This window comes from Ovis aries, chromosome 7 (assembly GCF_016772045.2).
Source record: "Ovis aries strain OAR_USU_Benz2616 breed Rambouillet chromosome 7, ARS-UI_Ramb_v3.0, whole genome shotgun sequence".
NCBI classification, from domain to species: domain Eukaryota; kingdom Metazoa; phylum Chordata; class Mammalia; order Artiodactyla; family Bovidae; genus Ovis; species Ovis aries.
Genome location: NC_056060.1, coordinates 23,155,643 through 23,172,954, shown reverse-complemented (window position 1 = coordinate 23,172,954; position 17,312 = coordinate 23,155,643). Strand labels below are relative to the sequence as shown.

At 39.7% G+C, this 17,312-nt stretch overlaps 3 gene segments (V, D, J or C); all 3 read left to right on the top strand.

Annotated features, from left to right (window-relative positions):
• The first annotated feature begins 3,995 nt into the window (after nucleotides 1-3,995).
• LOC121820046 (T cell receptor alpha variable 24-like) lies at nucleotides 3,996-5,238 on the top strand. The segment is given in 2 exon segments: nucleotides 3,996-4,094; nucleotides 4,259-5,238. Coding segments are annotated over 2 exon segments (357 nt in total).
• Nucleotides 5,239-10,166: 4,928 nt separating this feature from the next.
• LOC121820037 (T cell receptor alpha variable 25-like) lies at nucleotides 10,167-11,009 on the top strand. The segment is given in 2 exon segments: nucleotides 10,167-10,316; nucleotides 10,577-11,009. Coding segments are annotated over 2 exon segments (429 nt in total).
• A 5,099-nt stretch (nucleotides 11,010-16,108) lies between these two features.
• LOC121820032 (T cell receptor delta variable 1-like) lies at nucleotides 16,109-17,009 on the top strand. The segment is given in 2 exon segments: nucleotides 16,109-16,310; nucleotides 16,520-17,009. Coding segments are annotated over 2 exon segments (510 nt in total).
• The last annotated feature ends 303 nt before the right edge of the window (nucleotides 17,010-17,312 follow it).

Genomic DNA, 17,312 nt, shown 5'->3' with positions numbered 1-17,312 from the left:
TAGGGGTGATGCTCTTTCCTCTGATAGCTGAATCAGAGGATCCATTGAATTCTTTAACTTGACTACTGAGATACAAGGAGATACAAATTAACTTGTAGTAGCACATTTTATGCTACTACAGGCAGGAAAACTGGAGATGGAAGTTAAAAATGGTTAATGTATACATAAATCTATTCATATAAAATGAAAGTAATTTCATAACTATTATATTTTTTGTTACTGCAAATGGCCACATGGTTATAACGGGTACTTATAACTACCTCATGTATTACCTATTCTATAATCTCTTTGCTCATAGCAAGAATCTCCACTCACTGTTGTACTTAACTTCATATAAAACAAGCTCCTTCTTCAGGAACAACTCTATATGGAAAGTAATAAAGATTAATAAGGAATTCTGCAAGTCCACTTGTGTGGTTTTGGCAGAACTTTGCAAAGCATTGAAGACAAATCCAAGCGTCTATTTTAGTGGGAAAAACTCTTACTAATAGGGGAAATTGACATGCTGTATTCTGGGAAACATCATTAATAATGATACCTGACATCACAGGCAATAACAGTCACAAAAGGTAAGCATTTCTAGAGAAAACAAACACATAAAAGCTTCAAGGGAGCTTCTTATGAGCATGCAAGTATATTCTAAAATTGTTTTTGTTTGTTAAAAATCACTGCAAAGAGAGGGAAAATTCAAGGCCCGATTAGAAGGCTATGTATGCAATACACAGTCCTGAAAAAAGACTCAAATTCAGGATATATTAAAAGTGCATAAATCAATAAGAAGAGAAAATAGCTAATAAGAATAGCAATAGAGATCCAAATCAGAAATATCATATCCAATAGGCAGAAAACATGCAATATGACCTTGATTTTACTGTTTTTACAGAAACCAAAATCAAACCTCATCTGTTCCATCCATGTCCTTTCAGCTTGAGTGTATCAATGTAGCTAGATGTATATGACGCAAAAAGGATATGGAAAAATAATTATTGTCTCCAGGAAAGTAAGTGATTAAGTAAATGTCCTGGAAGTTTCCATTACTGAACTGATGTGCGGCGGAGGCAGGGGAGGGGAGGAGGAAAGTAGGTCACAGAAGTGGACTTTGAAGGAAAGGTATTCTTTAATAGAATAAAGAAAGTTGATATTTATTGAGCTTACTATAAATATAGTAAGGCATGGGATGAATTTACAATCCATTATCTAATTTAAGTATTAAAACCCTATGAGACAGGTTTTATTGTTCCAACTCTTTTAATCTTTGAGAAGTGAGACATAACTTTTCTAACTGTGAAAAGTGTCCCAAACTTTTGTTGTCTTCCAGAGTGTACCATCTTAGAGAGCTCCTTAAGAGAAAGTTTGGGTATGGAGAAGCACTTGGATCTAAGACAGGGCGGCTGGATGTCTCAGTGATGGTGACACTATACTAGTTTAAACTGGAAACTAAAGGCAACTAGGAAAGAAGACGGTAAACCTAGGTACAAATTGCCCCAGGATCAGTAGATGAGGAAATCATCCACTATCCTGTTAAGTGCTAAATGCTTTCGCAAGTTTGTTAGTTGCAGTGTGCCTGGAAAGAAAAGAGGCTACAGGAAAAGAAGAGATATTACTCCTTAAACACTCCAAGCATATTGCAATATCAAGACCTGTGCCCGTTGCCTTTGCCCTCTCTGCTGTGATGCAATCCCTCAAAACTCTTACATGGTGCACCTCTGAAAACTCAAATGTCACGCCTTTGTGAATACTTTATCTTAATATTACTATTTGCATTCCCAGAGAATCAGGCTCCAGCGACGGCGTAGCAAGAATGAAAGCGGAAGCACTGCCACCTGGTGGCCTGCTAAATATTTTGTGAGGCTGACCCTGGGCGCCCTGCTGCCCTCTAGTGATCATGGATTAAACTGCGGGCAAACCTAGTCATTTGTATTATGTGCCTGGAGAATCCCGTGGACTGAAGAGCCTGAGTGGCTACAGTCCAGAGGTTTCAAACACAGAGAGGTTGAGCAAGTACGCATGCACGCTAGTCAAAACAGGGGCTGCCATTGTTGAACCAAAGTCAGTAAACGTCTCAGTGCAGAAATCATAGGCGATGAGAAGATTCGGGACAACTGGCTGGTTTTTAATCTTTGCCTACCAGATGTGAAAGTGATTCACTTCAAATGACAAATATTGGGTTGGCTAAAAAGTATCTTCATGTTTTCTTGTAACATCTTACATGCGATGAATTTGGCTGGCAAGTGATAGGCTACCTTGGAGAGGAAGCTCAGAATTATTGCACAAAGGGTTGTTTTCTTTTTTCCTTCTTCTGGTAAGTGAAATAGTTTCTACTGCTCTGTCTTTTCTTGTAGTATAGTATAGAAATATTCTGAGAATGGGAGCAAGACTCAAAAATGGGGGAAAAACTAAGCAATCATAGCAAACACTGCTGGGTATATTCATTCCAACAACAACATCTCAATCTCTCAATATAACACCCTAATGAACTGATTTTCCCTGAACAGAAAGAACATGATAGACCATGGAAACTTACAAAAATACATGAAATCTACCATTTAAACTGCCAAATATACCTCAAAAAATATTAAGCTCTATCTTGTGGATAGACTCCTTTGCAATTTGAGAGTTTGGCTCCCAAATCCTCAGCGTTCTGTGCACTGCCTGTGACTGAGTGCCTATGCTAGGGACAGTGCTGTGCGAGGGGATTTTCAGGTGTGTTCTCACTCACTTCTTATCCTCACCCTTCAAGGTTGGATCCACGCTACTTTAGGGAGACAATGTAACAGTGCTTGAGATGGAAGACTTGGATTATGTTTCTAGACCTACCACTCATTAGCTGAGTGATCTTGGGAGTATCACTTAATTATTTTATGCTTCAGTTTCCTCATATCTGCAGTGTGGATAGTGATAGAATCTACCATGCAGGGTTGTTAGGAGGAGTGAATGAGATGATGAATGCCAGTGTGAGCCCAGTGCCCAGCAGAAGGATACTGACTATTCACAGAAATGGAAATTGAACATGAGAGAGGTTCAATACCTTGCCTGGTGTTGCAGAGTAAGTGTCAGAATGGAGCCCTCCCTCCATACCTTACTTAGAGCACAGGCCTTTCCTCATCCCAAGAGTAACTCTCTATCTTAATATAGTATTGTATTGTCCTTACAGTGCTTATCCAGTGCAGTGGGTGCTGTGCTGGCTTGATTCTTGATCAGGGAGCTAAGATCCCACATGCCTTGTCCCTACCCCTCCAAAATATTAAAAAACCCAGAAGCAATATTGTAACAAATTCAATAAAATCTTTAAAAATGATTGACATCAAGAAAATTCTTTTTAAAAAAGAAAGAAAATCAACAAGTAGACTCCTATTATTTTTAAAACACATAACCTCTGACATTTAAAACATTTACAGAATATTATAAACGTAGGGGCATGACAAATTCCAAACACGATATGCTCCATACCAGATAGATAAGTGTTCTATGCCACTTCCCAGATATTTCACCTTGAGTTAATCACCCAAACTCTTTGAGCTACAGTTTTGGTATTTGTAAATTAGAAATAATACTTACTCTATTGTGTGACTTTCATATTAGAATAATGTACATGAAGCAAAAGAAAATTTAGCACATTATGTGGGTGAACATTTCTATTTGGGGAATTTGAAAGTTTAAAAAATTTTGTTTAAAATACATATAAAGATTCTTAACCAAAGCAGGATTCATGTCACATATTATCATCCCACTCTCTCCAGTTGAATAGTAGCAGTCCATGACTAAGCAACCTTCTGAAAGGTTGTCAGTTCTCTTTGTGTAGTGAGCTCATCTCAATGTTTGTGAAGTTGGTCTCAAGAAAGCAGTGTTTGAGCCCTCATTTTGAACCACAGGCAACTGATTCAAGGGCAGAAATGGTTGGTGTGTTTCTAGCACATGTATGTGGTCTTGTCTCTGATTGGTTGGGCAACCAGGTACAGAAACCTATTTTCTGAAGCAGCATGTTTCACAGATCTAGGCTGCAGAACGTTCCTCTGCTGAGGATACTTGATCAGGATAAATGGAGAGGAACCCTTTGCCAGCCTCATGGCTGATCCTGTGGCTTCATCTTGGCCGTAAGTCCTGGGGCTGCTGAAGACATTCTGAACAATCTGGGTGGTGACGGGGAAGGAGAGGGAGATGCAGTCAGGCACCTCAAGATTCTAATATTTGGGAATGTGTGAAGGCAATGAACACTGTAGAGAAATCAGTTTCTGTGTGACCTTGTCTTTCTGAACAGGAGTGAGCAGCCTCTTGACTGTGGAGCAGCGTCCTCCCTTGCTGTGGGTTCAGGAAGGAGAGAGCACCAATTTCACCTGTAGTTTCCCTTCCAGCTCTTTCAATACTTTACGCTGGTACAGATGGGAACCTGCAAAGGGCCCCAAGAACCTGTTTGTAATAAGTGTAAATGGCGATGAAAAGAAGCAAGGACGAGTGAGAGTCACCCTGAATACTAAGGAGGGCTACAGCTCCATGCACGTCAGGGGATCCCAACCTGAAGACTCAGCCACCTACCTCTGTGCCTCCACACAGCGCCACTAAGCCCCCTGCAGCCCATACCCAAACCCGTGCCTGCTGCTGCTCTGGGACCATCATTGAGGAAGAGTCATTGTTGGGAGGAAAAGGGAAATTCAATGAAAGGCAGTGTTTTCAATAATCAGGGGGAAATGCAGGCATAGATAAATAGGCATTCCAGTCACTGTAGATCCCTCAACTAACTGGACTCTTTCTAAACATCACTAGTCTCCACTACCACCAGTATATTGGCCATATCATTGGTTCCAATTCCTAGGCTCCTCTTTTCCTGTGATTCCAAGTAAACTAGATAGTTTTCAAACCTATCTAAAATAATATGGTTATTCCTGGGTAATATTTACCCTTCACTGTTGCTACATCCTAAGAGCTAGTCTTTATGGTATTTCCTTATGTGCATGAATGTAATATGGGATATGCTGTCTCACACATCTGGCATGGAAGTCTGCACGTTTTATACCAGAAAAGTCAATTCTGTCTCATTTAACTCGTTGGAGATTTTGGTTTGCTTTAGTTCAAACTTCCCGCTACATGAATATCTGTATGTCATTTCTTTACTGTGTGGTTGTTTGCATTTTTAAAAATCACTGTGATATCTGGAAGAAGCATTGATAGGGGAAATTCACTACTCAACTTGGTCTCTCCCCCAGTTTATATTGTAACTGTGATAATGAATAAGTAACTGAACTCCAGGATCTGAGTTTCTTAGTAATTTCCAGGCATACGAAGCTGATCAATTATCTGATCCTGTGTTCATTTTGCAGATTTCCAAATAACCCATCAGTTTAATACCATATTGGGCTTCTCTGATGGCTCAGACCATAAAGAATCTGCCCACAATTAGGAGAGCCGTATTCAATCCCTGGGTCAGGAAGATCCCCTGGAGGAGAGAATGGCTACCCATTCCAGTATTCTTGCCTGGATAATTCCATGGGCAGAGGAGCCTGGTGGGCTATCGTCCATGGAGTCACAAACAGTTGGACACGACTGAGTGACTAACACCTTCACTTAATTCCGCACTGGTGCTGTGCTGCTGCTTAGTCGCTTCAGGTGTGTCCGACTCTGCGCGACGCTATGGACGGTAGCCCGCCAGGCTCCTCTGGCACAGGCTGCTAATTCTGGGGTCTTTCTGGGGTTTGTCAATGCGGATTATTTTGCATCTGGGCCTCTTCATCTTATAGCTTATGCTTTCAGGTTTCTCCCCACCATGCACAATAGTAATTCATATCAAGCCTCTGTCCAGCCTCCTGAAGTATGGTGCGATTGTGCTCTCTCTCTTTCATAAATTCATAGTTTAAAAGATTTATTAGTGTCATTATGTTTAGGAAAGAGAATACATATTATAAAAACAATACTGGTTTGCATACAAATCCCTCAGACCAAAACTATTTAAGAGACGTTCATGTGAAAGATTTCTTTTTCAAAGATCATTCACAAGGCAGTAATGAATCTATTTGTCCATCAGATTGCAAATAGTTGAACCCATTTTCCTATATGAATGTGCATAGAACTGGAAGGTAGGGCACAGAAGTGAGTGAGGTGAACCTGTAGTTCATTGTACAGTAGTGTTAATGGAATTAAACAACGTGCTAAAAAGAGCTGCTGGTCGACTTCCCAAACTGGATCTTCAACATCATTGGCCTAAAGGTCAATGGAAGAAATTTCTAATACTATCAGTGAAGACCCTGTGTTTTAGCCAACTCTGAATTGGCAGAAACAAACAAAAAAAAAAACACAGAGAAAAAGCAAGGACAAAATTTGTCTATACTGTGTGTTGCTGTGACACAGTGCTTCATGTATTTTTCATACCAAAGAACATATAGAAATTGATTACATTTGTAAAGCACTTCAGTATAGAATGCTGCTTGAAACTGACCTGTGATTCCACATTCCCTGGGTTCTTCCTCACCTTAGGAGGTAAGGAGATAAAGCACTTTCCACACACATAATCAATTCCTGGATGCAGCGGCACATAACTTGGAAAATCTACTTTTATAAACATGGGGAAAATGCAAACCTGGAAATGAGATTCCTTAAAAAATACCTGTGTCTTTACGAAAGTCATATGTAACCAAGCAAACATGTACCAAACTTTTCAGTTTGTTTGGGTTCTCAAATGGATTTGAAATTGAAAATATTGTTTGATGTGTTAGTTATAGAGATACAGATCTGACCTCTTAAATAGTCCCTCATTTTTTAAAGTCACATGGAGTGAGAAGAATGAATGAAATATAAAATTCAAATTGAACAAGGAAAGCTCACATCTCTCTGTTTACTGTAGGGCCCCAACATGAGCAACCAACCACCTGCTCCTGTTCTGTGGGGCCCAAGCTCTCATCACACCTGAGCTGCTGCTGCTGCTAAGTCGCTTCAGTCGTGTCCAACTGTGTGGGACCCCATACATGGCAGACCACCAGGGTCTCCCGTCCCTGGGATTCTCCAGGCAAGAACACTGGAGTGGGTTTCCATTTCCTTCAATGCATGAAAGTGATAAGTGAAAGTGAAGTTGCTCAGTCATATCTGACTCTTAGCAACCCCATGGACTGCAGCCCACCAGGCTCCTCTGTCCATGGGATTTTCCAGGCAAGAGTGATGGAGTGGGTTGCCGTTGCCTTCTCCTATCACACCTGAGCATCACCAGCTAATCTTCTCTGCTAAGGCAGGAGCACTCAGACCACAGGTGAAATGAAGTTTGGTGAAACAGACAGATATTTCAGGTCCAGCTCTTAGAGACAATCAGAAATCAGAGAGAGGGAAAACACACTTTATTCTTGCTAATATCTCACAAGTCTTCAACAGGATTCTCTTCATGGGCTTCAGTGTCACTGTGTTTTGCTACACAATAACCACCTCAAAACTTACTGTTTAATTATCTCATGATACCTCTGCTCAGTGCGGTGAAAGGGGGCTCAACTGCACTGGAATCCCTCAATTTACTCACTTAATTAGTGGGGTTGACTGGAAGCTGGGGCTCAGCTGAAATCTCAGAGGCCCGGGCTCATCTCCCCTTCAGACATTCTCAGCAGTGGCCCATGCATGTGGTCTCTCTGTGGCCCTGAGGAAGCTGGGCATCTTACACTGTGCCTCGGGGCTTCCAAAACCACAGAAGTGCCAACTGCCAAAGAGTCGCCACCTCTCGCCTCAGAACTGGCATGATGTGAACTTCTGCTCATCTGTTTACTACAATAAGTCATGCAGACAGCCTGGCTTCAGTGTGTGCGGGGGTTACACAAGGTCCCAGATGTCAGGGAGCAGGGTCACTGGAGGTAACTTTGGCCACTAGCTTCCATGTGAGCTGATAGAATAAATACATTCCTTGTGGCAAACTGGCACCAGGGCGCTAATGAAGCACATAGACCTTAATAACCATCAAGGTCATGTCAGTTTACTTCTCGAATAGCATCCTATCCACTTCCTCATCTCTATACTCCCTGCAGCTCCCTAATCCAAGCATTTAGCACCTCTGACTTGGATAACTGCAAAGGCCTCTTCACTCTCTTCCTGCCTTTATTCTCAACTCTTTGAATCTGACTTCTACATGACCACAGAGTTTATATATATATATGTAGGAGAAGGAAATGGCAACCCACTCAAGTATTCTTGCCTGGGAAATCCCATGGACAGAGGAGCCTGGCGTGCTGCAGTTCATGGGGTCACAAAGAATTGGACATGACTTAGCGATTGAACAACAATAACAACAATAATAATAACAGTAACATATAGAATTAGTTTGCTCCCTGCTCATCTTTGGATAATGAAGAACCATTAGAAATTGTAAAGATCAAATGTTATATTAAGAATTACAAGGCAATGTACAATTTTTCCCTGAGTTACTTCTAGTTTTCTCATTCACCCTTTTCTGCCACATACTCTAGATGTACATCAGCCACTTTAAAATAAAACCATTTATGCTAGTATTAAGCTCTTTCCTTAATGTGAACCTTTGCAGATACTGTCCTCTTTGGTCAGAATAGTTTTTCCCAAATACTTGTTTAAAATATTTATATGTAGTCAAGCTTTACAGCCCAGTTCAAGCAACATTATTTCTTTTCTTGAAAAAATATAAATTTATTTATTTTAATTGGAGGTAAATTACTTTACAATATTGTATTGGTTTTGCGAAATCTTAGAGGATAATATTGCTAACTTTTAATTATAAATATTCTTGAATCTGGTCCCCTCTTAAGATGGTTTGACAAGAATATTTGCTATTGAAGGCCATCTTATATTTATATTCATTCAAACTGTTTCCTACAAGGCATGAAGAGATTCTTTTTAGTCCACAAACCAAAGCATGGTCAGGTTCCCTTCATTTCATTTAGCAAATATCTCCACAGCACGAGACCCGGAGATGGGCTATGGCAAATACAATGGTGTGAGCTGGGAAAGAGCAACCTTCTCTAGTGGGTAACTATTCTGTCTTGGTTTTACATCCTTCTGTGTAAACTGCGGCAGGGGGCTCCTGATCTGCATGAAGACCAGGAAACTTTTAAAGCATCCCCGAGTGCTGCTCCAGACCCCTTGCTCTTTTAGGGTGGGAGTGGAGCCTTCACCAACATAGCGTTCCTAGATTAGTCTTCATTTGAAGTTCAAATCCAACATGCCTGAAAAGGAAAAGTTATCCCAGTGATGTGCATTTCCAAGAGCTTTGTTAACTCATGGGATTTTCCTTTTCCATTACATCCTAAACCTGCTTCTCTTTTTGTTTCTATATATAAAGTAATTCAGATTCAGATTTACTTTTGACTTTAAAGAAGTTTTGAGATGTCTACCATTTATATAACTGCATGGCAACAGTTCAAAGACATTAAAGATCCTATAGTGAGTTAGAAGGTGGGCCCCAAAATACACATTCACATCCTAATCCATGGAAACTGTGAATGTGAACTTATTTAACACAGAAACTTTACAAATGTAGTTGAGAAAAGGGTATCAAAATCCAATCATACTGGATTGTCTTGGTGGGGCCTCAATCCAGTGACAAGTGTCCTTTTATGAGACACACAGGTGAGAAGGCCTTGTGAGGTCTTCTCGATGGAGGAGGAGGCTGGAGGTATACAGTCACTAGCAAAGGAGGACGTGGAGCCACCAGAAGCCAGAAGAGGCAAGGAAAGATTCTCTCCTCATTTGGAAGGAGTCTGTTCCTGCTGACACCTTGTTGTCAGACTTCTGACCTCCAGATTGTAGGGAACCAATTCTTGCTTTTTGGAGCCATCAAATTTGTGATAATTTGTAATGGCAGAACAAGGGCTACTGGGGCTCACACAGTTTTCCAAAGGTGACATTTCTAAACAGCTACAAGCAACTCCTGATTGTTTACATTCATGGAAGGGCATTTTTAGATTAAATTAAAGAATAATTAATTAAATTACTCTTTGGGACATTTGTATTCGAATTCTCACACGTAAACATACACATTTATTTATCATTCAACAAATGTTTGAGTAACCACTATTTACCAGGTATTACTGGATCAGCAATTTTTGATCCAGTCACAGAGGGGCAGCATCTGCAAACATAGACACTCCCTGGGGAAGATGGGCGGGTAATAAGGTAGTAAGTCTGACTGGCTGTCTCAGATTGTAGTCACTCCTTTCTATTTTCTTTCCTAAAGACAGTAGAGACTACATTTCTATAGGTCTGGAAGAAGCTGATACAAGGGAAACCCTTTTAGGAGCAGGCAATTCAGCAACTCTTTCTAAAGAGGAAGAAAAGGGAGATGCTACTGTTAGCACCAGTGTTGATCTTATGGATACAAATATCAGGTGAGTTTGATTGCTCGCAGAAAATTCAGCACAGAGGAATCTTATCTGCAGGCAACTGTAGGAGTGGGATTTTCTGACTGAAAGCAGGATGTTGAGAAAAACATAACAACTACAATGTGGGAGGGAGACAGAGGGAGTTGGGGAGGGAGACGTGGAAAGAAGGAGAAAATACACAAGAAGAATGAAAGAGACCATTACAGCTGAGAGAATAAACATCTAATCAGACTTTCTCTGTTCCTTCTCATTGCTTTTCTGAACAGAAATGAATGGACAACAGATAAAGCATTTTCCTGAATTCTTGCTTCTGAAAGAAGGGGAGAACTTCACCACATACTGCAATTCCTCAAGCACATTTTACAACTTACAGTGGTATAAGCAGAGCCCTGGGGGAAGTCCCGTCTTCTTGATGATATTAACTAAGCCTGGAGAAGCAAAGACGGAGCAAAGACTGACAGGTCGGCTTGGAGAGACCAGACAGCACAGCTCCCTGCACCTCGCTGCTGCCCAGCTCTCAGATGCAGGAACCTACTTCTGTGCACAGGCACAGTGCACTGGAAGCACCTGCTGTCTGTCCCCAAACCTCACTGTGGGCTTCAGCGGTCTCTCCTCATCTCTCCTCAGAGCAGGGGCTAGAGAAAGCTGAAGTCATGATGTCTATGAAGAAATTTGATTTTAATAAAGAAAAATCCCCAGTTTCAGTGTCACTGAAAAATTCCGTCAAACATAGTAGAGGAATTAGTGTGAATTATACACAGTTTCTTGCAGACAATAGAAAGAAAATAATTCTTCACTCATTTTATGAGGCTAATATTACCCTGATGCCAAAATCAGACAAAGACCATAAAGAACTGAAAACTACAGGGAAATATCTTTTATCTAGAAGATAGACACAACTTTCTGAAAATATTTTACCAAGTAAAATTCATTGATATATAAAATGAGTAATATATCAAGCACAAATGTAATTTCTTTCAAGGGTGCAAGACACATTAATATTGAAAATCAATGGATAGAATTCACATTAGCAGGGTAGAAAAGAAGAATCACATCATCATATTAATCTAGTCAGAAAAAATGATTTGCAAAAATTCAGTAGTCAATTATGTTGAAAACTCTGAGAATCACAAGAATAGTGGGGAATTTCCTCAATAGCTAATGGTATTCTCACTAGTAAAAGACTATAATTTTCTCTAAGAAAGAGAAAAAACCAGAGTGTCCATTCTTGTCACTCTTTCGGTACAGTGCTAGATGTTGGAGCAAGTGCAATAAAGAAAGTAGATGTAACGATCTTATAGAGTTGAAAGAAGAAGTAAAACTGTCACTATTTGCTGGTAACATGATTATCTATGTAGGAAATACAAAGAATATGCCCCTAAATTTATATTAGGGAAATCCAAATTAAAACCACAAAGAGATACCACTTCACATATATCATAAGGGCTAAAATTAAAAATACTGACAATACCAAGTTCTGGCAAGGATGCAGAGAAGTTGGATCACTCATGCATTGCTGGTGGGTGAATGGCCCAGTCATTCTAGAAAACAGTCCAAGAATTTCAAATACACTTAAATAATCACTTGCTGAATTCTTAATACTGGAAATCAACCAGTGATCTTCACTGAATGAACAGATAAATATCCTGTAGTACATTCACACAATGAAATATTATTTATACATCTTTCTCAACTTCAAGAGGGTTATTTTGCAACAAATCATTTTAAGTTGAAACAACAGGAAGTCAAAAGTTCATTTAATATGGAAAGGAAATCTAAAAAAGAGTAGAGATAAATATATACATGTAAAACGGATTCACTTTGCTGCACTGCAAGAACTAACATTTTACTCCAATAAAAATCAATTAAAATAAAAAAAAGAAAATCCACCTAATATATTTAACCTAGCTTCCCTTAAATGTGACCAATACTTGCATTAGCCTACAATGGGGGAAAAATCATCTCACACAGTCTATTTTATACTAAAATAATGAAAATCTTATTCTATGTATTGAATACCATCCTGAAAGTGAAAATCAGGATGGTTATATGGGTATGAAATGGCTGTGAATGTGTTAGTTGTTTAAACTCATGATTTTGAGGCTGGCCAGGAGCTCAGCTCATTCTTGCTGCCCAGAATCACCAGGAAACATAACACTGCATGTTGCTAGCCCAGGAAAAGATAAAATTTCAATATTCCAAGTATGGTTTCTACTGAAAGCATATCACTCTCTCACTACTGTAAAGTCAAAAATTCTAAATTGAATTATCATAAGTTGGGGACAGTCTGTAGTGATTAAAAGGAATAGACTATTGATATATGCAGTAGTCTAGATGGGTCTCATGATGTTATGCTGAGTAAAAACATCAATCTCAGAGGCTCCATGGTATATGATTACACTTATTGGATTATTATGACTGTATATGTAGTGTGATTCTACTTTTACAACATTCTCAACAGGACAAAATATAAAGATGAAAGGAGGTCAGTAGTGACCTGGATTATAAAGAATTGCAGGCCTTGGGAGGGTGTACAAAGAGGGTTTCTTTAGAGAGACGAAACAACTCTATGTCATGATCTTAATGGTGGTAACAAGAGCCTATACATGTGATAAAGCTTCACAGAGCCATGCATCAAAACCAGGGTGCATATTAAACTGAGGTATCGGATCGCGACCTATATTTTAATAAATTTGACAATATAAGTTTCCTGGTGTGCATATGTAGTTATTACATTAGCATGTATATTTTAGAATGTCAAGCTGCTCTTCAGGCTGCGGCAAGCCTTTGTGGTCTCTTCTGCTTAGTTACAAACAATTGGAAACCAGGACATCAGCAGATTTCAGGGATTTTCAAGGGTAGCAGTGGGGGGGGGGTGGCGGTCTGCAAAGTAAGTTCTTTAGGGTGATGGAATGATTCTGCATCTTAATTTTAGTGGTAGTAACAAGAACTTACAAATGGGATAAATTTCACAGCTACACATAAAAAGGTGGATATAAAAACATGTGATATATATAATAAAATGATACATATAATATAGGTATTATCTTGCTGTTCCCCAGATTGCTCTGGGCATTTGTGGTCTCCCTTGGTTCCTTGTAAATAATTAGAAACCAAGACATCAGCTTCTTGTCACTCAGAGTTGAAATGGGACAGAAGAGTAGATGGTTCAACTGCATATAAACTCTCCTCCCTGCATCACTCATTAATGAGTTCTTTTGACCTTAAATTTTAAGAACTGGCACTGTTTTGGAGACTGTGTCTATACTTCCTTTTCTGCTTGCTTATTTGCTTTTGGTTCTTTTAAATTAATTCATTTATTAAGATGATGAAACTAAGTGGAAGATTGAGAGACACAGACTTCATGATCGTGCACAGTACACAAAACTTCAATCATCAGCCTCTGTGGTCTTGACATCGACTAAGTGTTTGAATAGGACTGGAAAAGGTCAGTTTCATTCAGTCCCAAGAAGGGCAATGCCAAAGATTGTTCAACCTATTATGCAATTGTGCTCATTTCATATGTAAGTAAGATTATGCTTAAAATCTTAAGCTAGCTTTCAGCAGTGTGTGAACCAAGAACTTCCAGATGTACAGGGTGGATTTCAAAGAGGCAGAGGAACCAGAGATCAAGTTGCTAACATTCATTGGATCATGGAGAAAGCAAAGGAATTCCAGAAAAGCATCTAGTTCTACTTCATTGACTATGCTGAAAACTTTGTGTGGATAACAACAAACTGGGGAACATTCTTAAAGTGATGGAAATACCAGCCCACCTTGCTTGTCTCCTGAGAAACCTGGATGCAGGTCAAGAAGCATTAGAACCGGACATGGAATAATGGACTGGTTCCAAATCAGGAAAGGAGTCTTTCAAGGCTGTATATTGTCAGCCTGTTTATTTAACTCATATGCTGAGTAGAACATGTGAAATGCCATGCTGGATGAATCACAAGCTGGAATCAAGATTGCTGGGAGAAATATAAAAAACCTCAGATACGCAGAAGATACCACTCTAATGGGAGAAAGAGAAGAGGAACTGAAAGGGCTTTTTGATGACTGTGAAAGAGGAGAGTGAAAAAGCTGCCTTGAAACTCAACATTCAAAAATCTAAGACCATGGCATCTGGTCCCATCACTTCATGGCAAATAGAAGGGGAAAAACTAGAAGCAATGACAGATTTTTTTTGGGGGGGGGCTCCAAAATCCCTATGGACAGTGGCTGTGGCCATGAAATTGAAAGATGCTTGCCCCGTGGAAGAAAAGATATGACAAACCAGCAGGTGGGCTAGGTCGCTTCAGTCATGTCCAGCTCTGCATCCCTATGAACCATAGCCCTCCAGGCTCCTCTGTCCATGAGATTTCCCAGGCAAGGATGCTGGAGTGTGTTGCCATGCCCTCCTCCAGGGGATCTTCCTGACCCAGGGATTGAACCCACATCTCTTATGTCTCCTGAATTTGCAGGCAAGTTCTTAACCCCTAGCGCCACCTAGGAAGCTTAGGATGACATATTAAAAAGCAGACAGATCACTTTGCTGACAAAGGTCTGTATAGTCAAAGCTATGGTTTTTCCAATAGTCATATGTGGTGTAAGAGTTGGACTATAAATAAGGCTGAAACCTGAAGAATTGATGCTTTTGAACTGTGGTGCTGGAGAAGACTCTTGAGAATCCCTTGGACTGCAAGGAAGAAAAACCAGTCAATCCTAATATGAATCAACTGTGAATATTCACTGGAAGGACTGATGTTGGAGCTAAAGCTCCAATACTTTGGCCACCTGATGCGAAGAGCCAATTCATTGGAAAAGACCTTGATGATGAGAAAGATTGAAGGCGAAAGGAGAAGGGAGAGGCAGAGGATGGGATGATTAGAGCATCATTGACTCAGTGGACATGAATTAGAGCACCTTTGGGAGATACTGAAGCACAGTGTGGCCTGGTGTGCTGCAGTCCATGGGGTCACAAAGAGCTGGACACAACTTAGCAACTGAACAACAACAACACAGTGCTTGAAACCTGTAGATACAACTTCTGGAGGAGAGCATTGCAGCATTATGTCACAGAAAGATCTGGCATACTTATCTTGAATTTACTTTACAAAGAACAAAAGTAATGAGTCAGTAACAAGTGAGACTGGACACTTTAGACCAACGACAGAAAATGTGACATGAGGACAATTCCAGGACACATGATATAATAAATACAATTCTACTTGTGGAGGGGACAGGATTGAATATCCTGATCTTCCTCAAAGTCTAATAAATGAGATATAATTTCAAATTTCAAAAGAATATATTATCCCTGTTACAATTTCATTCAAAATTTAAAACTGAATAGATTCTGAAAGTCAGATGGAATAATTTTTTGTCGTTTATGGTGAAGTAACTTGATTTATTGAAAAACCTAAATAGAGTCATAGAACTCAAAGAGATACAATAATTATTTTGAATAAAATTTCCATTCACCAAGAAGCCTAAGATCTGCAAGTTTTCTTAAAGAGTCATTAGATTCTGGATGGGAAAAGTAAGTATAGGCTAAATAAATGACCAGTTATTAGATAACAGAACATTTCATAGGCTATAGTAAATTATATTTTAAATCAGCTGGAAAAAACATTTTGCTGAATAATTATTGATGTATGTCAACTTGCTTAATATTCAGTTCCCCTCAGCTCAAATTTTAATACTGATTTTTTTTTTCATGCCTTCTTTCAGGATCTGCCTAATTTAATAACCAGGGAAAGACAAGCAGACAAAGTAAAGGTTTGTGGTGAGCCAGACTTTTTCCCATGTGTGCAAAGACCACGTGGTCTATGAACATGACGGCCCCCACATCCTGTTCTGGGGAGTCACACGGGTACGGTGTAGTATGTATATGTGCTGTCAGGCACTCAAAGACACTGAGCTCTCAGCTTGAGGCAGAACTCAGCACATATGTGCAGGGAAATCCATGCCTCATGCAGCTCTTCAGTCTGCTCTGGGTGTTCCTGGCCTTCACCTTCTCTGGTAGGGATGCTTTTGAATGTGGGTGCGAGTGTTCAGGGTGAAAGGCCTGCACACAGGCACGTGGAGCTTCACAGGGACTTGGGAAGGAAACGAGGATTGGAGAAAAGCGAGCATCTTAGGATTTAATTTTTTGTCTTTGGATCCTAAATAACTCCTACACTATTTTATTCACTGCTTCATCTTTGATTTCTGATTTTTTTTTTCCACAGGATCTGGTGTGGCCCAGAAAGTTACTCAAGACCAGCCAGATATATCCAGCCAAGTGGGGCAATCAGTCACCCTGAATTGTCGGTATGAAACAAGCTGGAGAGTTTACTATCTTTTTTGGTACAAGCAACTTCCCAGTGGACAGATGACTTACCTTATTCAACAGTATTCAGGATACAGCAACGCAAGGGACGGCCGCTACTCTGTAAACTTCCAGAAAGCAGATAAATCCATCAGCCTCATCATTTCATCCTTACAGCTGGAAGATTCTGCAAAGTACTTCTGTGCTCTCTGTGACTCACAGTGCTTGAAGCAATAGGAAAAGCTGTACAAAAACCCAGAGCTTGATAAGAGAGAGCCTCCCCGCTGTAGGACCCCAGCTGAAATGCACACAGACCCCAGATAAGAAATGATAGTCCTGTGGTTGTTTAAGTTGTGGTCTGGATCAGAAGATTTAATTCTAGATAAAGGCTCCTTCTATGTCATTGGAAACAGGTGTCCAGAGTAACAGGAAAAATAAAACTCCTCATGAATCTCTTATGTCATATAATTATATTGTTCTTTTCATGATAGTTTTGTTTTATTCTATTCTTCTCTCTGTTGTCTTTATCAATTTTCTTCCTAAATTCCATATATATGTGTTAGTATACTGTATTGGTGTTAGAGTAACTTTCTACAAATACGTTCTCCTCTTGAATTTCTTTTTCTCCATATAATATACTGAACTGCTTTGCTTTGCCTTTTTTTAGTTTATTTATAAGTCAACCATATAGAACATGTGTAAAGTTGTCTAGA